The sequence below is a fragment of the Mastigoproctus giganteus genome, chromosome 7 (genome assembly GCF_048544385.1).
Source record: "Mastigoproctus giganteus isolate SK-2022 chromosome 7, ASM4854438v1, whole genome shotgun sequence".
Taxonomy (NCBI): domain Eukaryota; kingdom Metazoa; phylum Arthropoda; class Arachnida; order Uropygi; family Thelyphonidae; genus Mastigoproctus; species Mastigoproctus giganteus.
The window spans coordinates 131,912,060-131,939,536 of NC_143581.1; the positions used below are offsets into that span (position 1 = coordinate 131,912,060).

Sequence of the window (27,477 nt, forward strand, 5' to 3'; positions counted from 1 at the left end):
CGATGATCCTCTCGAGGGCATCAGTGGTGGAGCATCCTCACCTGAAACCAAATTGGTTTCTTGACATCAATTGAGCATTCTGGTAACGGTTTTCAATTCGGTGGTAGATGAGTCGCTCAACGAGCTTGCTCAGCATCGACAGCAGAACGATAGGCCCGTATGAGCCTGGCATGTAATGGAGTTTAGTGGGGTTTTTCAGGATAAGTCTGACTCGGGCTGTCTTTCACAAAGTGGGAAAGAAACCCTCCATGAGGCATTGATTTGTTAGGTTGACTATAGTATCCGGGTAATTTCCACTGTCTTTTTTTTCCTAGGTGGCAGTATTTTCCCCTCTATTTGATCTTCACCAAGAGTTTTCCTGTTTTGCATTTTGGCTGCAGCTATGTTGAGCTCCGTTATCGTGAAAGGGGGCTCCCCTGTTTGGTTGGAGTATTTATCTTCCCCTCACAGAGAGTTCTCTGTTCCTGCGTGTGTGGAATTAGTAAAGGTAGGAGGACATGGTCCAATATGTTATTAATGGAAGAGTGCTAGGATCTGGTGTATGTCCGTTGAGGTGTTAAGGTGGCACCAACGACTTCTCCCCTGGGGAATTTACTGGTGGTGACTTTTTAAATGCAGACCCCAGGGGTGCGCATTTCCCACTATGGATACAAGGTCCTCCCAGGAGCATCATTTTCTTGTTTTAATTTGAGCCGTATATTGGTTTCTGACCTCCCGGTATTGCTGTCTGAGTATGTCCACCTCTGCTTGGGTCAAGATTTACGTGCCCTTTGGAACCTTTTTCAGGCATTATTCACTCGCTGTCTTATTGCCTGGAGTTCCGGTGACCACCAGTGGACCGCTTTGGGAACTGGCTTCTTCTTCCTGATGGCCATGTTTGCTGCTTCAGTTATAAGTTGCGTTACTTTTCGTTGGTGTTGGTCTGGATTGAGATGTTTTGGGTCGAAATTCCTGGCTTTTTCCATCAGTGTCTGTTGGAATAAGTTCCAGTCTGCTTTTTGTATGGCGTATCTTGGCGAGAGCAATCTAGGTGGATACTGTGCTACGAAGGAATGGTGGAGGTCAAAGGTTAGGACTCTGTTGTCCGAGGTAGTCCAGTATTCTTTGTCTGCGTGGGTAGCACAGTGGTACCGCCACCGTCCTCCCCACACCGGGTGGAAAAGGCCCGGGTTCGAATCCCGTCGATGACGGGAGGAACTTTAGTGGGCTTTTTTTCACTCCGTGGCTGAGTTAGTCGGTCTCAGGCGTAGATAGCAAGGTTTTTCCCTCAGAAACTGAGGTTTTTTTCGTCCAGCAAAACAGGCAAATCGACCAGAGAACACACGCAATTTACAGACACGAATACGGGTTAATGTAATTTCATTTACGGGTAACCCTAATACAGTATTTTTTTTTTTTTTTAGTCCAGTATTCTTGTACCACCCAGGGGGAGAGAGAGAGATGCCCAACAATCGACCGAGTGGCGAGAGTTATACCTATATTTGCTTCCCATAGTGTGCTGGAGAAAGTTGACGGTTGATTAGGTCTGTTCAGAACTGCTAGATTACTGTTGGAGATGTAATCCTACAGGCGCTGACCATTTCTTGCATCCCCACAGTCTGGTCTTGGTGTCCATTCCTACTATGAGTTTGGCATTCTGCATTTGTAGTTGGATATTTCGCATATATCTTGTCACGGCAAATATATCTTCTCCCAGACGGGCATATATAGAGGTGACATAAAATTCCCCTAACGGTGAGGATATATGGGCACATACGGCCCAGTTTGAACATAGGTCTGAGATATTGGTTACCGTGAGGTCAGGATTCCGGACAGCGATGTCTCCATCGACTTGTACGATCTTGTAATGCAGGGGGTAGCCTTTTATTTCTTTGTTGAAGGTGTCGGGCTCCTGTAGCATTAGTATGTTATAATTTTCTTCTGTGGCTTTTTTAGCCATTTGTGCCGAAACAGCCTTAGATCTCTGAGCATTGTGCTGTGCGAATTTAATCTTTGTTTGATTACAGTGATTCCTGTTATTCCCCATAGTCAGTTCTGTTTTGTTGTGCACTCAGCCTTTATGTAGGTTGGACACTTATTATCCCGTAGTGAGTGATCAAATGGTAGCTTCCTTGCTTTACAATTCGCACAAATTGCAGGTTCTGCTTTCCTGGGGCAGAATGCGAATTCATGTCCGGTGTCCGCGCAATGGCCACAGGGAGGCTGTGTTTGCTTACAGGTGTGGGTCGTGAGACCAAAGTGGCAGCACCTGTAGCATTTGGAAACAGCCACATGCTGAAGAAAACGGTGGCTGCCCCAGTTTGTATAAATTCTTGATTGTTGGCTTAAAGATTTCCAGGCTGCTGCTGGGAGCTCTATGATCCAATTTATGGCATTTCCGTTTCTGGATTTAGTTTTATGATTGGGCATAATATGTTGCCCTGATTCTTCCTCCATGAGTGTCTGCCTCAAGTTTTTGCAATATATTTCCTCTGTTAATTCTTCTGGAGTTGTCTCTTTGTCTACATCAAATACAATGACGCTTGGCTCTTTCTGTCTAAGAGGTTCTGCTAGGGGTCCCAGCGTTGAAAATTTGGGGTTGCTAATTATACCTTTTATGTCCTCCGCAGTTTCAGTTTCAATTAACACCCCTAGATTTCTTGTTTTCCGAATAGACCTAATCTTAGTATGCTTGAAGTCACCCTTCAGCTTTTCGACTATTGTTTGTTTTACTTCTTCATTGGTCTTGTGTGTTTCTGTAAAGGCTGGCTTTAGTACAACTAGGTGCTGTTTTGGTATGAGGGTTTTCCTCTGGGCTCTTGTGGTTCGGTTTGTAATGGTGCTTTCATTTGGCTTGTTTAGGTTGGTCCTCAGCTCTTGGGAGTAGGTAGGGACGCGCTGTAGCATTTCCTTTGCCCTACTGTTTTCATAGACTTGAAGTTTGGCTAAAGCAACCTCTTTTTCCAAGTTGGTCTGGACTAGGATTGTCTCCATTTTCATCCATAATCCCACTATTTCCCCCAGGAGTGCAGTCGTAATCCTGTTATGTTGATCTTTAAATAGGCTTTCTAGGGTAGTCCTTAGAATAAGAGACTGCTCCAGTGCAGTGCCGTCAGGCAGTCTGGGGTCCAGTGGGGTTTCTTGTTTTTCCTGCCCTTTTTCTGGCACATTTTCTTGTTGGGAGGTAGTCTGCTCCGTTTGGTCTCTGTTCTCGCTTTTGGAGCGGGTTTTCATCTCTGATCTGGGAGCTGTGGATTGCTTGCCCTTTCTCTTTGCTGTGGATGCTGTTAGAGTACTGTCCAAATATTCGTTATTCTCTATAAGTATTTGGTCATCGTTATTTATAGCCTTTTTCAGAGGAGTACTTTGATTTTTCGATTTTACGGCCAGGTCCGGATTATCGGGATTGTTTGGGTTTATCGGTTCCATATTTTCCCTTGATGAAGAGTTCTGAAGGGCAGCTATTGAATTGCTTAGCTGCAGGAGTGCAATGCTTATGATTCTGTTTTATGCTTGTTGACCCAGAGCTTGCCGGGTGGTGGGGGCGGGAGTCTCAACCCTAATTACTAAAATACCTGGATGTTGTGCTTAGTTTATTATTCGTTCCGGGAGGACAGCACTGTGCACATTATTAAAGTGTGGCTCATGTGTAGTGAATGTGCTCCTGCTTTTTGAGATATTTAATGCGTTCATTGACAACCCCCTTATGTGTAAATATGTTTTCCTAGAAGTTAAAGTTGTGGTGAGTTCATAGGTGATTTTTTGGTTGTTGGGACCGTGGGGTTGTGGAATTATTTGCATGAGATTATATTACAAACTGAGTAATTGATTTCATAGTGCTTATACATATATCACTGAAATCTCCCATAGAGATACCATTATCCCATAGACTTTGTATGGATGATAATGGCGACTTGAAATATTCCATTTTTTGAAATTAGTCATGGAGACGAAAAACATTTACTAGCGCCATCGCAGTATTGACTTAATATCGTTTGTTCATTAGTTTACTTAAGCCTTCTGTTGGATAACATTGTGGGCTTGTTTGGGCTATCATTTCTCAATCTTAAAATTGATATTTCTCCTCATCTATTGGTCCTTGGGACCCCGTTATTGGTAGGTGAGGATCTTATAAAAATACTTAATTTCAAGAATTTTTCTGGCGCCCTCAGGCTATTAGGGACTTAGATCTAGACACTGCTTTTCGAAGATTTCAGAACTTCCCTTCCACTTTCCATCCAGCTGGATGAGTGAAATACATATTAAACATAGACATATTGATATAACTCTGCCTTTAGGGTACTAATGAGTGTCCTATTAGGATTGAGAAGAAAAGTTTAGAACAAGATAGACAATAGTCGTGTGGTTTTTTTTTTTTTTTTTTTTTTTTCCCTACACTTATCTGACATGGATACTGACTTGGACCATGACCAAGTTAGGATACTGACACAAGATATTGACATTGAGAATTCTTCTGGATCAGAGTCTACGGATTCATCTAAGAAAAAAAAGGGGTGCAGGGGGAAGAAAACTCCCAAAACTCCTAGAATTACTCAAGCTCGAGGAGATAAAAACATTGTGGTGGAGGAGAGTCCCTCTGTTTCGTTGGCTTCTGAGCAGCCGATGGTCATTGTCGATAGTAACTCGATTCCAACGGAATCTTCTGAAGATCTTTCTCTAACAGAGGGATTGGACCTGGGTGGGTCTTTGAATGCTTCAATTGTATATGCGACGGTTGCCAAAATCAGGAAAGCTCTGGGAGAGTTTCTATCAAAGGATTCTAGCAAGATAACTAAGTCTGCCTCTAACCGCATTCATAGTCTATGGGCAGATCTAGAGGCAGTTACCACCGCAATCTTAATTGACAATGAACGACTTAAGACCAAAGCATCTGAATTGGAAATCAGAGCAGGTCTTTTGGACAAGATGATACAGATCCAACGTGATCTACATCCTCATAAGACTTTTACGGAAGTTGTTCGTGGTGGTACAAAGCGAAATAGACAGACTCCTGAAATAACAGAGATTCCACTGCTAACGTCTTCAGTGGAGGTGGCAGCTTCTTCGGGCAGACCAATTGCTGGTGAAGATAGGATGGATTCCGGAAGTGGGATCTCTGATTCCGAAAACATACTAATACTTAGGCCCTCAGCAGAATCTTCCCTGGCGTCTAGCCAGGATATCAGGAAGGCAGTTACTGAAGTGATTAAAAAAGATCACAAGGATATGAAAATCAAGGGTGTACGTCTTTTGAGAAATAAAGGTGTGTTGTTAGAGACAACAAATCCTGATGATGCCAAGAAGATCTCAAGTGCTTCTGCATTAAAAAAAGCAGGATTATCAATAGAAAAACCCAGATTGTCCGATCCTACAATTTTGATCTACGGTGTCCCGAAGGAATATTCTAAGGAGGATATTTTGGAGGATTTAATTAATAAAAATTTAAAAGACTTTGGTTTTAGCCAGGAGGAAGTTAAGAATGAGATTACATTCAGATTTAACTCTGGCACCGGAACCAGAGTGACCAATTGGGTTATTGGTTTCAGCCCACGCCTTATGGGACACGTGATTCAGAGTGACAAAATTTATCTAGGTTTTACGTCACACAGATTTCGTAAGTTTACACTTGTAAGCAAATGCTTCAGATGTCTGGGATATGGTCACAGTGCGCAGTTCTGTTCCCATAAAGCTGTATCTTGTGGCCACTGCGGGGGTGGAGGCCATGTTTTTTCTGACTGTATTCACAAGGAGGAACCACCTCAGTGTGTTAATTGTAAACGTAGAGGTAGGGATTGTAATCACTCGGTCAGGGATAATAAATGCCCTGAGTATCTTAAAGCTGTTGAATTGACAGACCGAAGAACCAGACATGAATAATACAACGGTAATTGATTCAACAAGTGTTAACCTGCAATACGGCGAAATAAAAATTCTTCAAATTAATGGCCAAAGATCTCGTGCAGCGGCGAACGAGATTAGGAAAGCTGCTGATGATCTGGGGTTTGATATTGTATGCTTGCAAGAACCGTATTACTCTTCTCAGGTAGGGAGTTCAGCGTATAAAGTTATAGGATATCCAATTTCGGCAAGGATTATTGCCTCAAGTGACGATCGACCCAAGGCCGCCATAATTATCTTTAACAGTGAACTAGTAATAACAACTATCTCAAGTGAATGTTCTGCTACCACAGTTTGTATCCTGGTTTCCTCCAGGGACCAGTCGTTTTATCTGGTTTCCCAGTATTTTCCTCCTTCAGAAGATATTCAGCCAGCTTTACACAGACTTGACAGGGTATGTAGCAGATTTTCAGCTAAAAACTTACTAATTACAGCAGATTTCAACGCTAAGTCTACACTTTGGAACAGCGGCTTTTCTGATGCTCGAGGCGAGCAGTTGGTTGATCTGATCTTGGATCATAATCTCTGTGTAAAGAACTTGCCAAATAAACCATATACATTCTCGACGACAAATGGTGAATCTAATATAGATGCTACTTTAACCTCCATTAATCTGGTGGATAGGGTGCAAAATTGGGACGTCAATCCGTATCTAATTAATAGTGACCATCGAGCAATCACCTTCTCGATTTTACCGGAGGATAGGCAAGTGAATATAACAATAAGGGATTTAAGGCGTTTTCGGATGGACAGGGTGAACTGGACCAAGTTTCGTGAATATCTGAATACAATTTTTAATGGAGATGACAAAGTAATCATTAACACCTTAACAGCAAAAGAATATGTTTTTCTGGTTCAATATCATTTATATCAGGCGATGGCCTACTCGACGAAAAGAAAATAGACAGGAAGAACTTCTGTCCCATGGTGGTCTTCGGCACTAGCTGAATTGAGACAACAAACTCAACAAGCACGAAAAGCATACCAAAGGAATAGGCATCTATCGGACGCAGACACTCAGGCTTTGAAAAATGATTACAGAGACTTGAGGAAGAGGTACCATAAAGCAATTGCTGATAGCAGGCAAAATTGTTGGCAACGTCTGGTGAAGGAAACAGGAAATGCTGACCCTTGGGGTATAATCTATAAGCTTTCAAGAAATAAACTTTTGTGTGGTGAAATTTACAACACGATAATTAGAGAGAATCAAGAAACTTCGGACTGGGAATCTACAGTCGAAGGGATAGTGAGTAGCCTATTTCCGGAAGATTTGCCGTTTATGGACAGCCCTGATCAAGCGGAAATTAGACGCAGTAATCGTGAATATAAGGGGACAACCGAAACTGCCATTTTTAATATGCTTGAGCTAGGTGCTGCAGTAGCTAAATTGAACCATAAAAAATGTCCTGGCATTGACCTCATTGAGAATCAAGTAATTGAAAAATTTTATGAATTCTTCCCTGAGATTTTATTAAACTTATTTAATAAATGCTTGCTAGAAGGGCTTTTCCCTCTCGAATGGAAGCTTGCGCTCTTAAAAATCTTGCATAAACCGGGAAAGCCAAAAACAAACCCCAGAGCATACAGGCCAATCTCTTTATTGGCAAATCTTGGCAAATTATTTGAAAGGATGATTGCCCCAAGGATTTTTAAATTATTTACAGAACATAAACTCTCCTCTGATTGCCAGTTTGGATTCAAAAAAGGACGTTCCACTGAGGACGCAATCTCAACCCTGCTGACTTACATTCAGGAGGCAAACAGCAAATATGTTCTTGCTGTTTTTATTGACTTTGAGGGCGCTTTCGATTCCCTTTGGTGGGAGAGTGCTCTCAGGTCACTGCAACTGGCAAAGTGTGATGACTACCTGTTCAGAGTCCTCAGATCTTACTTTAAGGATCGACAAATTAGAGTATGTGCAAAGCATTTATCATACACGACTACCGTTTCAAGAGGATGCCCTCAGGGTTCAGTCTTGGGACCTCTCTTTTGGAATGCAGTGCTAGACCAGTGGCTCACGAAGGATAGCGATGAGTTCATCAAAGTTGCATATGCAGATGACTTGGTGGTGGCGGTGCAGGGAGGATCAAGACAAATTCTCGAACAAAAAATTCAGTCAGTTTTGAATAATTTAGTGGCATGGGCGGGTTTGAATAAACTAAAGATTTCTGTCACCAAGACCAATTTCATGGTGTTTAAACACCACTTCGATTATGGAAGGCCGCCAAAGGTAACCCTATATGGTACTCAAATTCCATATGTACAGAACACCAAGTATTTGGGTTTAACTTTAGATGATCGTCTCAGGTTTCATGTACATGTCACTAAAATCAATGAAAAAATCAAAAAGTTCGTAGCTGCAGTTGTTAGAATTTCCCGCAAGGAATGGGGTTTATCCAAAAAAACTCTGGTATTGTACTACAAGACGATATTTCTTCCCATTGTAGATTATGGTGCTGGTATTTGGTTTGCGGCTGCTACCAAGGTTACAACTAAAGCCAAGCTTCTGTCCCCGCAACGTACAATGTTGCTTACAGTGATACGCGCTCCAAGGACAGTGTCGACAAATGCCTTACAGGTTATTGCAGGTACCATCCCCTTGGATTTACACATTATTTTCCGAGGTATTGTATATAACTTAAAGAAGGGAAGGGCGTTACAAATATTGAATATCACCTCTAATCCAAATAACAACATAAAGGAGGAAAAACGTAGAATTTGGGGCGAGCTTGTGAATTGCTGGCAGCAACGTTGGGATTTGAGTGAGTATGGAACCATTACAAGAGGCTTCATTCCAGCCGTAAGCTTTGCAATGGACAGGAGGGTGTTGTCTTGGTTTGCTCCCACCATGACCACGAGTTACTTAATCACTGGACATGGCTTAAGGGCCAAACTATTTGAAAGAGGATTAGAACCTGACCCCTACTGTTCGTGCGGTGAGGTGGAATCTTGGAGACATGTCATCCTTGAATGCGGGCTGTATACTTCAGACAGGCAGGAATTACTAAATAGGTTGCCAAACCTCACGGAGAATAATTTACCTCTCTTGGTTCAGAGGTGGGACATCTTTGCTTTGCTTCAGGAATTCTCGGCCAAAGTTTTTAAAAGAAGACAGGAGCTAAGAAATCTATTGCAGGATACCAATTAAGGGAAGTGCTGCACATTTGACGACAGAACACTTCGTGTAATGTCATCTTTATAGGATGTTTCTTGTTTACAGCGAGATGATCTTCTGCTCCTGGACACCCAATTGCAGGCTTGCATTTGTGGATGGACTCTAAAGTGGAGATAATGTTAATGTTAATGTTTCTAAGTGTTAAGTTAATGTCATTCTAAGTGTATGTATTTGCTATTTACATGTAGATAATCGTATAATGTTGCTTTTGTTCAACAAGTGTACATTGTTCTTAGTTGGAAAATTTTTATTTTATTTATTTTTTTATTTTTTATTTATTTATTATTATTTTTTTTTTTCGCTGGCCTCCAAGTTTGGGCAGCCTTGGGGGCGGGATTGCTGGCACCTACCAGTATAGCACTACTTCCGGTAGGTGCAGGATTTGTGCATTACAGCACACATAGAGAATGGTGGATCCAGGTGTTAGTTAATCCCTGGTGGCGAAATGGCCTGACATAATGCTCTTTTTTTCAGGCCTGTTTTGCAGACGTTCTGAGCTTTCTCAGGAGTAAAAGGTGGAGATGGGCTTGTGTCTAGGAGCCACCCTTCATATCAGGACACACACAATCAATGTACAGAAAGACTACAGTATATATAAGAGCTTGTATATAAAATCTGTATATAAATATTGTATATAAATTGATTAATATTGTATATAAATTGATTAAGATATCTTGAGAATGTATATACAGTTGTGTGTTAATAAATAAAATAATAAAAAAAATGTGCACATTATTATATTATTCTCAATATCATGATATAGTGACATTCCTGACTTTTATTAACCCGGTGCTAAATATATTTAGTACCCCTAAATTGTTTTGATATAAATGTCTTGAAGTAGCAAGTAACTCGCACTAACGGTAGCTCAGACAAGGTCCGACCAATCAGGGCTCGAGAACGTATTGTTATATATATTCTCAATATCATAAATATAGTGACATTAAATAACTTTTATTAACCCTTATTTAAATCAAATATATTTAGCACCCCTAAATGTTCAAGATATAGATGTCTTAAAGTACGTGGCAAATAACTCGCACTAATAACGGTCACTCCGACAAGGTCCGACCAATCAGGGCTCGACAGCGTGGTGTACACTGAGAACAACTGTCTTTGTTTATCAGGCACCATATTAAAATTAGACAGAAAACAAGTAAAATATCTCATATTCATCATGAAAAACATATGTGGCTATAAAGCTGTTCATTTACAATTCCCGATAGTTGCTATCATCATCATTTAGGCGATATTTGCGGTACCAATAGCTTTAACAAAATTCATCTTAATATACAATGGAAAGTTGGCACGTTGTAACCCAGCGACTTCAATGCTAATGAAAAGTGACTATAATTTTCGCTTACCTTGGCCGATCTTCACGAAGTTGATGTCTGTGGACACATCTTGAGAAGAGGAACCTGACGGACACAAAATAGAGCAAAATGTGACACTTTAAACTACTAAAATCATCACAACAAATAGTGGAGCACGAAAACTGTGCATCTGACCAGTAATTGGACAGCGCCCTGACAGTGCTAGAGAATGAAAAGGACCTGAGGTAATTGTGCAAGCAGATATGAAGTTTTCTGACATAGACAGTCTGCATGAGTAGCTCATGGTGTGTTGTCAATGATATACAGGGATTTTTCTAGCAGGGATAAAGAGGTGGTTATTCCCTTGTATAAGGCAATGGTCAGGCCACATCTTGAGTACTGTATGAGGCCTCCTTAAAATGAGGCCTCCAAGACACAAGTCTTGGAGGCCTCATTTTAAGAAGGATGTAGAGCGGTTGGAACGAGTACAGACAAGGACAACAAGATTAGTGAATGGAACAAAGCGTTGCTCTTACGAAGAAAGGCTTGAGTTTTGCAAATTACAGTGTCTGGAGACGAGGCGATCTGATTGAGGTGTATAAAGCCTTGAATGGTTTGAGCGTGCTCAATGCAGATGGGATTCTTCCTCTTGCTCAGAGTAATCGCCTGAGAGTGATATAAATTCAAATTGAGGAAAGACGGTTGTAGGATAAATGTGCAGAAGTTTGCCTTTAGCCAGCGGGTGGTTGATTGGTGGAACAAACTTCCATCTGTCATTGTAGAAGTTGATAGCTTAAATAGATTCAAGGCAAAACTTGACAAAAATTTGGAACGAATGGATGGGTGAAATAAGGGTTTTTTTGTGGCTGATGCTATATAAGCTTGGGCTTTCTTGCATTTGCTAATACTAATGGCAAATGCTAATACTTGCATTTGCTAAGGTTCTTTAGCACCATATCGGTTATGTTATTGGTGAGTTTTAGGAGCATCGGCGACTAAGGTCATGTTGCTTTGTGTATACTTTCCGAAAATTGCGATTGTTCTGATGTAGGTTTTCTGTTTGATAGACAAAACGCCTTGGGGAGGAAAAGCCATGACCTCAGCCACGTTGTGAATAATCCCATAAAAATTCTTCCTGTCATCTACGGGATTTGAACTCATATCTTTCCACCTGGTGTGGGGAGGACAGTGATGCTACTAACTGTGCTACCCACGTGGGTCACCATATCAGTTGTTCACACATTAACTCGTAACGTAAATCAGGGCCGATCCCAAAATTTGTGGGGCCTCGTCGAAGAATTATTTGCAGGTCCTGGGGTCCTGTGCAAAACTTCTACAGGGTGTTTTTGAAAATAGTGATTTTTTTTAATTATTTTTAATTTTACAATAACTAAGAAATTATTAAACAATTTTTTACACATCCGCTGACTTTTCTGAATTTGAAAATAAAGTCTTTTTCTCGGGACATAGGATGTCTGTAATTGTCGTGAAACACTATTTCACAAAATCGCCGTCATTGAAAGGCTTCAAATTTTCTGCTATTAACTTGGACACCGCCTAGCTGGCACGTGTATTTATTTCTGATTCTGGCGTTATTTTTTGAATACCAAACTGTTTTTCTAGGCTCAATTTAAATTTATGAATTTCATCCTTCCTTGCTTGCCCATTAAATTCACTGAATTTCGGATGTTTTGTTTCATAGTGCCGCTTGATGTTGAATTCCGAATTCACAACAACACCTGCATGGCAAATTAGCCATATGAGTGTACCGAAGTGTCGTGTAAAAAAGTATTTTTTTTTCTGTCAAAGTGTCTTGGAATATTTAGCACTCAGCATCCAGCTTCCTGCGTTTTGTTGCCATTGGGGTTCGCTGAAGAAAGAAAAAAAAAAAAACAAAAAAAGAAATTCAAACATTACTATCGCTATAACTGTATAATTGTAAGTGAAGAAGATAACGCCCTCGCAGTTTAGTTGTAAATTACGCCACCATTCCACAAGTAGAAAATAAAAGAAACACATGCATTTTATGACAGACAAAACTCACCCAATTCTGAGGAATCCAAATTAAGGCGTAAAGTAGGAAAGTAGCAGTAGGTGAGCACAGCGACAGATGAAAGAGAAGGCCGAAACACAAGTTACAACGAGATGCCAATGAAGTGAAGGAGTGACAGACGTGCCTCTACAAGCAACTCCCACGAAAGCGTGAATGATGCAACACGAGTGGTGGTGTCATCAGCCGCTGTAGCACAGACAAACACGCGAACTATGGGAGATCTAAACCAATCATAAAAAAAAAAAAAAAAAAAAAAGTATGAATGCAGTACTGTTCCTCGAATCTTCTAAATTCAAAAATCTAAACGTTTTTTTTTTTAAATTTATGTTTTAGATATTGATTTTTTTGTAACACCGTCCGAATCGTTACAATTTATCAAAATACAGTACTGCGGTTCCACATTAGACCTGAGATACAATTACACACTTGTAGGACTACCGTTGGCCGTGTATATATGATATTTCTTTTTGGGATTACGGGTTGGATGATTTCGGATGGCGGACCAGATCCGGCTCGGAGCCAGTGGTTGCAGACCCCTGGTTTACATAAAAATATCGGACATACCAGAAACGTTTGGCAAAAAAAAAAAAAAAATTCTAATCTAAAATATAATCAAAATAAAGGGTAACTTTATTGAAAATAATAATCTATAATTTAGATTTCAGTTCGCAGTGTTTTTTTTTTTTTTTTTTTAACGCTGAGACCTCTTTCACATTTTGAAAAATTATACTTCACACCAACCAGAAATTATAAGTTTTACTTAAGCTAAAATACATGAATTGAATTTTAGCTTAAGTAAAAGCCAAAATTCATAGCTTTTCATTTCATATTTATTGTAAATACATTGAGATGTATTTACAATAAATATGAAATGACTGTTTTTAGCTCTTTTATTACTATTATATTTTATTATTATTTTAACTGCCATTTTAGTCATATTTTAACCGTCATTTCATATTTATTGTAAATACATCTGTTTTTACCAGTTTTATTCAATTCATGTATTTTAGCTTACAATAAAACTTACAATTTCTGGTTGGTGTGAAGTATAATTTTCAACATGAATTTTCCCAATCTCGTAGGCATGTTTGGAGACCTCTTTCACATAATAACCGGACATGTTAAAACCCGATATTTGCTCAATTTTTACTAGACACTAAGTTCAACTACCTCATTGTTTGGGAAAAATAGAATAACTGGCAACTCAAATTGCAATCGTTAACAGATTAATGAATTTATTACATGCGTTGTAATTGTCATTTCAACCACCGATGTATAAACTTTATTTCGCTTACGATTTGCAGTAAGATCAGTACAGCACCCAGATGGGTAGATGACCCTCATCAATTGGTGCAATACCACCACTTTTCCGTCCTCCTCATACCAGGTGCAAAACACCGGGGTTCGAATCCTGTTGATGACGTGAGGAATTTTTATGGGCCTTGTTTCACAATGTGGCTGAGTCAGTCGGTCTCAGGATAGAGTAGCATGTACTCCAACAAAAACCACCACTTTCCTTATTGGAAGCTTGAAATTGTGACACGATGTTTAGTCACCAAAGCAAAGTACCAGTATCCCCTCCCTCCCTCCCCATCTCCTTCACCTAGTGCAGTGTACTAAGTACTGTAAACCCTCGCTAATCCGGTTACAATTACGCCTGATCGAAATACGAAAAATTCTGTTCACAATCAAGTACTTTGATGGACACACGGCATTTAAGAAGGCAAATAGTAACTCTCACTGCACAGAGAGAGAGAGAGAGAGAGAGAGAACATACTGTGGGGGGGGGGATCTTTTTATTTTTGTATTACTATTGATTTGTTTACTCAATTATATGAGGTAATTAATTATAAAGAGAAGTGCCCTCAAATCTCTGATACCCACTTACGCTACCAGACTGCTTAACAAATATCTAAATCAGAATTTTCCTGGTCCAGAGGGCGTCGAGATTTCTCTGGTCTTGATAGAACCTATTTATGACGGCAAGCCAGAGTGTCCGAGTCTATGAATAATTACAGACAATTATTCATCTTTGAAACAACTTTAATAGAAGATAATATATATACAAGTACGCTGTAATACATATTATGAATTTCTTCTTGACAAATTGAAAACAGTTCAAACACTGTACCAGCAGATTCTAATCTGGTCATAACAATGGGTTTACCTTCTCTTGGTCAACAACATAGGCATAAATTAACAATTCCACTATTTATTCTTGCCCTATAACAGGTCAGGGCTACCTTACACAGGGTGTACATAAATTAGTTGGGCAAAATAAATGGTTTATTATGCGTAGGCATACAGCCAACCATGAGAGTACACATGATTATAAGATAGTGAAACACATAAAGTTTACCTTTTTCCCAAATGTTCGATGTGGCTGCCCTTCGTTACTCTGCAAATGTCCCATCGGTAAATCAGTTCTTGCCATATGTTTCTGAGCATGTTCACGTCGATCAAACCAAGTGCAGTGCTGATTCGTGATTTCAATTCAGGAATGGATGTCGGAAGCGGCTGACTATAAACCTGATTTTTTACAAAACCCCATACACTGAAATATAGGGGTGAAAGGTCTGGTGATCGTGGTGGCCATTGAAAACACCTCCGCGACCAATCCAAATTGGGACTTCAGCACAGAGGTAAGAAGGAACCGCTGTGTGGAAGTGACAGGGTGCGGCATCTTGTTGGAAAGTGAAACCCCCATGCATTGTTTCCTTCAGGATTTGCATAAGGTAAATCTGAAGCATGTCCAGGTATACGATTCCCGTAACAGTTTTTTCAGCAAAGAAGAATGGCCCAAAAACATTAGAACAACTTACGGCACAAAACACCTTTACCTTGCAGTATCCCTTTCATGGTCTAAGGTGGCATGAGGATTTTCTGATCCTCAAATCCTGACATTATGTCTATTCACTTTTCCACTCAAATGAAAAGTTGCCTCGTCACTGAAAACTAACTGCGACAAGAAATCATCATCCCTTTCCATGCGCTCTAACATATCGGTGCAAAAATTTTCTCTCTTCGACAGGTCCATGGGCTTAAGAGCTTGAATAATTTGTAAGGTCTGAACATCAGACGTTTTCGCAGGATTTTAGGAATTCCCAGCTGTAAACTAGCTCGTGCTGTAGATTTTGTCGGACTTCTCAAAAATGAATCTCACTGCGTCAACCGTCTCTTCTGGAATTCTAGGTTTGCCTTGCCCGCTAAGCCGATGAGCCACACATCCCGTTTCGGTGAATCGCTTGTACCATGCTACAATAGTGTCTTTTTTCGGGGAACTTTTCTGGTAATCCCGACCGAAATTTCGTTGCACTTGCACAGCGGAATGAGTTTCATGAAACCACAGACAGTATTTCGCTTGATGATGTAAATTGTAAGACAAGTATTCAAGATGTTAATTATTCCCATGATTGAATATGCATGTCAAGCGTGGTCCTCGCATCATCTCCATCATTACGAGAACACAGAAATAATGATGAACAACCGCGAACTACATCTCACTCATACGTGGATTGAAACCCACACGTGGACACCTAGCGTCATCTATCCGCAAACTTAGGATACAATACTACTCATTTGCCATTGAACTGGTACCTTACAATTAATATTTCGCAAATTATTCAGTTACTAAATTGCCCAACTAATTTGTGTCCACCCTGTATAATTCATTCTAACATTATGGGACCCTTATACTCTTGACGCCATTCCAACTCAGTTTAATACAAAGACCTCTTAGCCTATTTCTAAATACCCCTAAGATATTGGCTAGATGTGTGTTACAAGTTTCTTTCCTTCTCGTCATCTACTTTGATTTCTACCTTCGTTACGAAATACATTCTATAAATGTGAGGTTTATTAATTTACGTAAAATTTCCCTTCTATAAAGCATTAACTGTCTCTGCTCTCCCTAACGTCTATTGCGACTTTACCTTATCCTTTTAATTAACATTTTTTTACATTCATCGGGTTATGCTGAGATACCTGACATAACCTTTCACTTTTCATGTGCAAATTTCTTAGCTGTTACACCTTAATTTATGGTATAATAACCCCTCTGTGTAAACCTGGCTTTAATCGTTTTGCTCTTAACATCACTTTTACCTATAGCACTCTGTCTATTACCGAAGGATACCAGAGCCTTTATATATACATATACACTGTGCTGCCGCTTTGTTAGGTACACCGCTGCTGTGCACGCAAATAGTTTGACCCACAACATTGCAAGTCACATGACCACAGTTGCGGATATAAATGCAGTAGAACAACCTCTCTAGTATCAGTTAAGCGTACAAACCGCAGTAAGAATAGGGAAAAGGAATGATCTAATGGACTTCAAACGTGTCATGGTAGTAGGGGCAAGATGTACTGGACAAAGCATCTCTGAAACGGCAGTTCTCCTGAACTTTTAACGCACCACAGTTTCAAGGGTGTATCGAGAATGGTGCAACGAACAGAAAACTTTCTCTCAACGGCACTCTTGTGGAAGAATTTCACTTGCTGACCTGAGAGGTCAGAGGATGATGGCTAGAATTGTGCAAGCAAACAAAATATCGCAACGGACCACTAGTTGCACTTTGTCGCGAATGGGCTACAACAACCGACTGCCACATCGTGTACATTTGTTATCAATAAAGAACAAAAGAGCATGCCTCCTGTGGGCACAGCAACACCAGCACTGGACTAGCGAGGATTGGAAAACAGTTGCTTGGTCTGACGAGTCGAACTTCCTGGTGCATCATGTTGATGGAAGGCTCATAATTTGGTGAAAACAACATGAATCCATGGACCCATCATGTCTGACGACTACTGTTCAAGGTGGTGGAGGCAGTGTCATGGTGTGGGGAATGTTTTCGTGGCATACGTTGGGTCCATTGATACCTATAGATTCACGTCTGAATGCCACATTGTACCTAAACATCATTGCTGACCAAGTGCATCCCTTCATGTTGACAGTTCTAGTACACTCAATTATATTTTCTTACAAGTTCCGTTTCAGCTGCCAGACCCTTTTTTAACTATATATATATATATATAGTTTTATATATATATATATGTCCTGGGATTCACTTTAGTTCTAGTACACTCAATTATATTTTCTTACAAGTTCCGTTTTAGCTGCCAGACCCCTTTTTAACTATACTGCCCAGTCACATGCCCATATATATATGTCCTGGGATTCACTTTATAGCTATCTATATTGAGCCTACTCAATACAGATTGCTTTGAATATAATACTATTACATTCCTTAAGAGTGACTGTACATTCTCTCAGGCATATCCTTGATTGTTACTATGTATGGTTCTTTCTTTAGAGGATTATAATACAAATTTAACCCCGGGGGCTCACATCTAGTGAGTATGGGCTTGGCAAACCCAGGGTCCTGAGCTGGATATCATCATTCTTCTCTTTCTTGGTGATTCTTTTCTACTTCTCTCTCTCTCTCTCTCTCTCAGGGGGTAACTTGGGAATTTTTTTTTTTTTTGGCTGGTGCAGCATAAGCCTTAGGCTTCCTTGTACCATATGGCCATTAATAATAATAATAATAATAAGAATGAAATTGATTTTGTTTCCTCTTTTTTCCTCTATTAATTAATCTACCTCATCAACCACGTTCGCCTCCATTGTATTATTTTATTATTATTATTATAAATTTATATATATATCTAGCCGAATTTGATTACGGAATACATGTAAGATATGTCTTTCAATACAAATTGTATTGCGTGTTGTTTTGTATCATTGTTGACTGAGTCATTATCATTATAAGTCATTAACTCCAGGGTGTCACATCTGGTTAGTATTGGCTTGGCACACCCAGGGTCCTCAGCTGGATATCATCATTCTTCTCTTTCTTGGTGATTCCCTTCTGCTTCTGACTCTCTCTCTCTTTCTTAGGGTAACGAGGGAATTTTTGTTTTTTGGCTGTTGCAGCATAAGCCTCAGGCAAAAAAAAATAAAAAAAATATGAGTTACCTTGAGAGATAGAGAGGAATCACTAAGAAAGAGAAGAATGATGATATCCAGCTCAGGGCCCTGGGTGTGCCAAGCCCATACTCACCAGATGTGAGCCCTTGGATTAATGTTATTGCTTATGTTGCGTCACTTATTTATACTTATGTACATAAGTTAACACATTTTATATAATTATGGGTACTAAATACATACAAATTAACACATGACACAGAAGCCTATGTTAGATACATGTTGATATGCAACCAAGTTACAAAGGAGGTTAGGCGGGCGAAGGCAGATTACGAGAAATCCTTGGCAAGGGATGCAAAGAAAAACAGCAAAGAGTTCTTTACTTATGTAAACTCTAGAAGGAAGGGGATGAATCAGATTGGTCCACTTGATATTGATGGGTCAAGTGTTGATGATCCTGCTCAGGTAGCTAACAAACTAAATGAATATTTTGCATCGACATTCACACATGAGGAGTTATTCAGCGAGGGGAATGCCAGAGGTGTATTCAACTCTAGCAGTAAGCTACAGAATCTTGAAATAACTGGGAGTAAAGTGGAGGAGAAACTGTTGAAGATAAACACAAGAAAGGCACCCGGGGTGGATGGGATCTATCCAGTTATATTAAAGGAGGCAGCAAAGGAAGTAAGCAAACCCTTAGCCATAATTATGAGAGCTTCCTTGGACTCAGGGGAGGTACCCATAGACTGGAAATGTGCAAATGTGACCCCAATTCACAAAGGAGGATCAAAGGCTGACACAAGTAATTATAGACCTGTGAGCTTAACTTCTGTTCCAGGAAAATTAATGGAGGCACTGGTTAAAGAAGCACTGCAGGATCATTTAGACAAGACTTCAGTTATAGCTCAGACACAGCATGGTTTTGTTAAGGGGAAGTCTTGCCTGACCAACTTGATTCGATACTATGATGCAGTCACAAAAGAACTGGATGCAGGGAATAACTTTGATATTATATACTTGGATCTTAGAAAGGCTTTTGATACTGTTGCACATGGAAGACTGCTACACAAATTGGAGCAGTGTGACATTGGAGGCAAATTGCTGCTATGGATAAAGGGGTGGTTGAGGGGGAGAAGACAGAGAGTGGTAATCAATGGACACTGCTCATCGTGGACTGATGTTATTAGTGGAGTCCCTCAGGGCTCAGTGTTGGGTCCATTATTGTTTTCTGTATTTATAAATGATATTGATGATGGTATATCGGGCTTAATGTGCAAGTTTGCAGACGATACAAAGGTTGGCAGGGTTGTCAAGGACACTACTGACACTATGCTGCTGCAACAGGATCTGGAAAGGTTGAGCAGATGGGCTGAGAGGTGGCAAATGAAGTTTAACATTGACAAATGTAAAGTACTACACATGGGAAACAGCAACCGCAGAGCAACGTATCAACTCTGTGGTACAACACTGACAGTGGTAGAGAATGAAAGGGACTTGGGGGTGGTTGTGCAGGCAGATATGAAGTTCTCTGAGCAGTGCAGACGGGCTGCAAGAGTAGCTCATGGAGTATTGTCAATGATATACAGGAATTTTTCCAGCAGGGATAAGGAGGTGATTATTCCATTGTATAAGGCGATGGTCAGGCCACACCTAGAGTACTGTATACAGGTCTGGAGGCCTCATTTCAAGAAGGATGTAGAGCTGCTGGAACGAGTACAGAGAAGGGCAACAAGATTAGTGAATGGAACAAAGGGGTGCTCTTACGAAGAAAGGCTTAAGTTTTGCAAATTACAGTGTCTGGAGACTAGGCACCAGCGAGGTGATCTGATAGAGGTGTATAAAGCCTTGAATGGTTTAAGCATGCTCAATGCTGATGGGATTCTTCCTCTAGCTCAGAAAAATCAGCTGAGAGGGCATAAATTCAAATTGAGGAAAGACAGATGTAGGATAGACGTGCGGAAATTTGTCTTTAGCCAGCGGGTGGTTGGTTGTTGGAACAGACTTCCATCCCTTGTGGTGGAGGTTGATAGCCTAAATAAGTTTAAGGCTCAGCTGGACAGGTATTTTGAACGAACAGAGGGGTGAAGTGGAAATGGGTTTTTTTTTTTTTTTTTTTGGCTGATGCTGCATAAGCTTGCTTTCTTGCATCAAATGCCTCTACTAATGCTAATGCTAATGCTAAAGAATTAAAAAGTGAAATTAACAGAAAACATTTTACTTTAACTATCATTAACAAACTCATAAGTGATAGAACAACTTGAAAATAGCGTTACTGGAAAAAAAATTGCCAAAGAATTTTTTTTTGGCCGACAGGCTGTGTCAGATATTAATAAACAAAAAGAATCTATAAAGACATTTCATTTTAAATTCGATATGGGGAGTGATAACAGCAGTCTATCAAATAAACAGACATTAAAAATATGACAAAAAAAAAGTTTTGCTGGAAGAAGCTGAAGAAGTGCAATTCCTAATCACAGAATGATCAAGTGGCACTGGGGTGCGACGTCAGCTCCACCTGATAAATGTATAAAAAAGACAATACATTTATCCATATATCGATGGGTAAATGTATCCTTTTTATAGTTTTTAAATAAAGGCTCTACAGTGATTTTTTTTTAAATTTATTTTCATCAACACAACCTATATCATTAAATTTTCCATTTATTTGTGTTCTAAGTTTAGGGCTATCTTTTTCTTGACTAATCCAGATGACTTCTCCCACCAATTACCCCCGGATTAGCGAGGGTTTACTGTACTACGATACCTTTTGTTTTTAGGGTTTCATAAAAAAAAAAAAAAAAAAAAAAACACTATATATTTCCGCTCATTTTGATAGTTTTCAGTCAGTTTGCAAAGCACAATCCAGATGGCACGTTCTCTCTCACTACTGTGTGGGCAGCGTGCGTCAAAACTGGCTGTTGTCAATTTGTTGTTCTGATGTTTTTTGTATTTGATTGGTCGTTTTTTCTCAAATCACGGTAGTCCCGGAAGAAATTTATTGGATTATTGTCTGGAAAAAAAAAAAAGGAAAATTTAAAATCGAATAAATATTCAGTTCTCATTCGATTGTGGTTATCAGAGTACTCAGTGGTGCTCATTAAATTAAAAATATAGCAATATTTTAGTCATTGATACATAGTAATTAAGATACAGTGTAGCTGTAGAAATGTTTGTGGAGGGATCATTTAAGAGATGTACTGTAACTGCCCTTCACTTTTGCTGCTCCTGTTTATTTGTTGGTAATGATTTATGATTTGTAGTACGCCAAATTTGTCAACGAAATACAGAATAATATATTTTATTTATGTGTTAAACTGTAACGTTTGTTTGTGTCCGAAACTTGGGTTAAACTCTGTAAGATGTGTTCAGAAGTCCAGATATTGTACATTATCTTTTGCATTTTCTGTTATTTTACGTTTCGATTTCCTTTTTAGTTGCTCTTTTATGAGTTTGCTCAGTTATTCAAAATAAGGAGCATCTGATTACTTTTTAGTACCATTTTCATGCCCTTCACTGCAATTTGCTAAAGTCTTTTTCTGTCCCGCTTTAAAAAACAGTCCTGTCTGTTATGAAGATACGAAAGTAGAATTAATTTCAATGTTGGTCCCCTTTTACTGAAGTCAGTATTATTTTGCTTTAGCCCTATTATTTCTCGTAAGATAATGACAGTAACTTAAATAAGCTGTGGTTGGACTACCCGGTCACGTTACTGGTGTAGCTCGCACGGTGTTTACTGATTTTTATTATTGTTTTAGACGATTAGACATTTTTAGTGAATTTAAATTTTATTGATTTCGGAATGCAACAACAAAATGTCTATTATGGTGCCATTGAGCATTTTTTTTTTTTTTAGTGAATAAAATTTGGACTGCTGAAATGATGTAGTTTGACTATACAGAAACTTTGCTAGCAGGGTTAAGGAGGTGATTATCCCCTTGTATAAGGCAATGGTCAGGCCAAACTTTGAGTACTGCATACAGGTCTGGAGGCCGCATTTTAGGAAGGATGTTGAGTTGCTGGGACAAGTACAGAGAATGGCAATGAAATTGGTGAGGGGAAAAGGGGTTCTTTTATCAAGAAAGCTAAGTTCTGCAAACTGCAGTGTCTGCAGACTAGGCATCTGTGAGGTGATCTGATTGAGGTGTATAAGGCTTTGAATGGTTTGAATAAGTTTAGTGCTGCTGGGATTCTTCCTCTTTAGCATTAGCATTAGTAGAGGCATATGATGCAAGAAAGCAAGCTTATTCAGCATCAGCCAAAAAAAAAAAAAAAAAACCCTCTCCCATTTCACCCCTCCGTTCGTTCGAAATACCTGTCCAGTTGAGCTTTAAATTTGTTTAGGCTATCAACTTCAACAACAAGTGATGGAAGTCGGTTCCACCAACCAACCAACCGCTGGCCAAAGGCAAATTTCCGCACATCTATCCGACATCCGTCCTTCCTCAATTTGAAGTTATGCCCTCTGAGGTGATTATTCTGAGAAAGATGAAGAATCCCATTGGCATTGAGCATGCTCAAACCATTCAAAGCCTTATACACCTCTATCAGATCACCTCGCCGGTGCCTAGTCTCCAGACTCTGTAAGTTACAAAACTTAAGCCTTTCTTCGTAAGAGCAACCCTTTGTTCCATTTACTAATCTTGTTGCCCTTCTCTGTACCCGTTCCAGCAGCTCTACATCCTTCTTGAAATGAGGCCTCCAGACCTGTATACAGTACTCAAGATGTGGCCTAACCATTGCCTTATACAAGGGAATAATCACCTCCTTATCCCTGCTAGAAAAATTCCTGTATATCATTGACAAGACACCATGAGCTACTCTTGCAGCTCGTCTGCACTGCTCAGAGAACTTCATATCTGCCTGCACAATTACCCCCAGGTCCTTTTCATTCTCCACCACTGTCAGTGTAGTACCGCAGAGTTGATACATTGCTCTGGGGTTACTGTTACCCATATGTAGTACTTTACATTTGTCAATGTTAAACTTCATTTGCCACCTCTCAGCCCATCTGTTCAACCTTTCCAGATCCTGTTGCAGCAGCATAGCGTCAGTAGTGTCCTTAACGACCCTGCCAACCTTTGTATCATCTGCAAACTTAGACATTAAACTTGATATCCCATCATCAATATCATTCATAAACACCGAAAACAACAATGGACCCAACACTGAACCTTGAGGAACTCCACTAATAACATTAGTCCACGTTGAGCAGTGTCCATTGATTACCACTCTCTGTCTTCTGCCACTCAACCATCCCCTTATCCATAGCAGCAATTTGCCTCCAATGCCACACTGCTCCAATTTGTGCAGCAGTCTTCCATGTGCAACAGTATCAAAAGCCTTTCTAAGATCCAAATATATAATATCAAAGTTATTCCTTGCATCCAGTTCTTTTGTGACTACATCATAGTATCCAATCAAATTGGTCAGGCAAGACCTGCCCTTAACAAAACCATGCTGCGTCTGAGCTATAACTGAATTCTTGTCTAGATGATCCTGCAGTGCTTCTTTAACCAGTGCCTCCATTAATTTACCTGGAACAGAAGTTAAACTAACAGGTCTATAATTACTTGTGTCAGCCTTTGATCCTCCTTTGTGAATTGGGGTTACATTTGCACATCTCCAGTCTATGGGTACCTCCCCTGAGTCCAAAGAAGCTCTCATAATTATAGCTAGGGGTTTGCATACTTCCTTTGCTGCCTCCTTTAATATAACTGGATAGATCCCATCCACCCCAGGTGCCTTTTTATGTTTATCCTCAACAATCTCTCCTCCACTTTCCTCTCAGTTATTACAAAATCATCCAGCTCACTGCCAATGTCTACTTTACCTACATCATTCTCCTTCCTGAATAACTCCTCATGCGTGAATGTAGATGCAAAATACTCGTTTAGATTGTTAGCCACCTGAGCAGGATCCTCAACTGTTGAACCATCAATATCCAGTGGACCAATCTGATTCATCCCTTTCCTTCTCGAGTTCAAGTATGTAAAGAACTCCTTTCTGTTTTTCTTTGCATCCTTTGCCAAGGATTTTTCGTAGTCTGCCTTTGCCTGCCTAATCTCCTTTGTGACTTGGTTACAGACCAACTTATATCTATCATAGGCTTCCATGTCACCCATTAATTTGTATGTATCCCATGCATTTTTCTTCTCTGCCACATGTCTCATTAGTCCATCTGACAACCATTTAGGCCTAAACCTTGAACAATATTTCTTAGTCGGTATGTAAAGCCTGGTAGCCACCAAGATTAGTTCCTTGAATGCTTCCCATTTTGAGTTTGCTGTTGGTAACATCATCAGTTGGTCCCACTGTATAGAATTTAAATACTGTCTCAGACCATCATAGTCGCCTTTACGAAAACAAAAACCCTTCCCTTTACCTCTGATGGTAGTTACCTCCTTGAGTAAATCCCACTTCAACACACTGTGATCACTGCCACCTAGTGGTTCATTTATCTGCAGGTTCTTAATGCATGAAGAATCACTACTGATAATCAGATCAAGAGTATTGCTCCCTCTTGTTGCCTCACGAACATGCTGATGTAGAAAACAATCATCCAATAAATCCACAAAAGCCTTGCTAGTGTGCAAGTGACCAACCCACAAATTCCAGTCAATATCTGGGAAATTAAAATCCCCCATTATAAGACTCTCTGATTTACTGGCCCACTCTATTTCCCTGTACAATATATTATTATACTCATCAGAGTCATTAGGCCTATAGCACACTCCTGCTCTCAATTTTGATTTCCCTATGCTTATGTCACACCAAACTGACTCGACACTGCCCCGTCCATCGATGTCAACTGGCTTCACTTCCTTTGACTTTCTTGCTCAGGTTATGTGCTTGAGGAAGCATAAATCCAAATTGATGAATTATAGTTGTAGATTAGGTGTGCAGGGGGGGTCTACATTTAGTCAGCAAGTGGTTGATTGCTGGAACAAACTTCCATCTGTTTTTTAGAAGTTGATTGTTTAAATGTCCAGTTCTTCCTTGAATTTAAACTTTTGGAGTAAATGGCTGGATGAAATGGGAAGTAGTAGTAGTAGTGGCATGTGATGCAAGAAAGCAAATGTATGAGCTTATGCAGCATCAGCCAAAAAAAAAAAAAAAAAAAAATCACACCATTCCCTCCAAATGCCTGTCCAGTTCCTCCTTAAATTTATTCAACCTATCAACTTCCACAACGACAGATGGAAGTTTGTTCCAGCAATTAACCACCCTCTGGCTAAAGGAAAATTTCCGCACATCTATTCTACATCTGTCCTTTCTTAATTTGAATTTATGCCCCCTTAGGTTCGTAATCTGAACAAGTGGAAGGATCCCATCAGAATTCAGCGTGCTCAACCCATTCAAGGCCTTATATACCTCAATCAGATCACCGCGCAGGTGCCTAGTCTCCAGCCACTGCAATTTGCAGAACTTAAGCCTCTCTTGGTAAGAGGATCCCTTCATTCCCCTCACCAATCTTGTTGCCCTTCTCTGTACACGCTCAAGTAAATCTACATCCTTCCTAAAATGAGGCCTCCAGACCTGTACGCAGTACTCAAGGCGTGGCCTGACCATTGCCTTATACAGAGGGATAATCACCTCCTTTTCCCTGCTAGCAAAATTCCTATATATCATTGACAAAACCCCATGACCTGCCCCGGCAGCCTGTCTGCATTGCTCAGAAAACTTCATATCTGCCTGCACAATTACTCCCAGGTCTTTTTCATTTTCTACCACCTTAAGTGTAGTACCACACAGTTGGTACTTTCTCTGGGGTTACTTCTACCCATATGTAGTACTTTACATTTGTCAAGGTTAAACTTCAGTTGCCACTTCTTAGCCCATCTGCCCAAATTATCTAGATCCTGTTGCAGTAGCACACTGCCATTACTGTCATTAACAACCCTGCTGACCTTTGTATCATCTGCAAACTTCGACATTAAGCCTGATATACCTTCATCAATATCGTTGATAAATATACAAAACAACACTGGACCTAACACCGAACCCTGTGGGACTCCACTAATAACATTAGTCCAAGAAGAGCAGCACCCATTGATTACCACCCTCTGTCTTCTCCCATTTAACCATCCTTTTATCCATTGTAGTAACTTACCCTTAATACCATTCTGCTCCAATTTGTACAATAGTCTTCCATGCGCAACAGTGTCAAAAGCTTTCCTGAAATTCAAATATATGATATCAAAATTATTTTTTGCATCCAGTTCCTTTGTAACCACATCATAATATCCTATCAAATTTGTCAGACAAGACTTTCCCTTAACAAACCCATGATGTGTCTGAATTATTGCTGCAGTCTTGTCTAGATGATCCTGCAATGCATCTTTAACCAGTGACTCCATTATTTTACCCGGAACAGAAGTTAAACTAACTGGTCTGTATTTACTCGTGTCACCCTTCGATCCCCCTTTGTGAATTGGGGATACATTTGCACATCTCCAGTCCGTGGGAACCTCCCCTGAGTCCAAGGATGCTCTCATAATTATGGCTAAGGGTTTGCTTAGTTGCTTTGCCACCTCCTTTAATATAACTGGATAGATCCCATCCACCCCAGGTGCTTTTCTTACGTTTAACTTCAACAATTTCTCTTCCACTTTGCTCTCAGTTATTACAAAATCATTAAGTATATTGCTACAATTTGATAACCTTCTGCCATTTTCAAACCTTAATAACTCCTCATGTGTGAATGTAGATGCAAAATACTCATTCAGTTTGTTTGCTATCTGAGCAGGATCATCAACAGTCGAACCATCGATGTCAAGTGGACCAACCAGATTCATCCCCTTCCTTAAAGTTTTTTTTGGCTACTGCTGTATAAGTTTTCTTTTTTGCATTATAAGTTTGCTTTCTTGCATTATGTACCTGTATTAATGCTAACTACAAAAGCAGGATATTATGCTATAAAGAAGTGACTTCTGTTGTTTCCACAGAATTGTTTACCACAATTCCAGGCAATGGTTTCAGGGGACCTGACAGGAATATTATGAAAAAAAATTAACTCATGTTATAGAATAAAATGTGTGTTTCAGTATAACATATTTATAATATATCACTAAATTTATGCATATCTAATTTTAAAATAAAAAAATAGAAAGTATGTAAGAATATTTGCTGATGC

The 27,477-nt window shown here is 39.8% G+C and overlaps 1 protein-coding gene across 1 annotated transcript in view; it reads left to right on the plus strand.

The window, feature by feature from the left end:
• The first annotated feature begins 21,507 nt into the window (after window positions 1-21,507).
• The window catches only part of LOC150083207 (tRNA (34-2'-O)-methyltransferase regulator WDR6), a 760,490-nt gene continuing 754,520 nt past the window's right edge, over window positions 21,508-27,477 (plus strand). Inside the window, exon 1 of the mRNA XM_090378434.1 lies at window positions 21,508-21,583. Coding sequence (XP_090234560.1) covers window positions 21,511-21,583 — 73 coding nt within the window. The 5' untranslated portion in view covers window positions 21,508-21,510. The remainder of the gene's footprint in view (window positions 21,584-27,477) is intronic.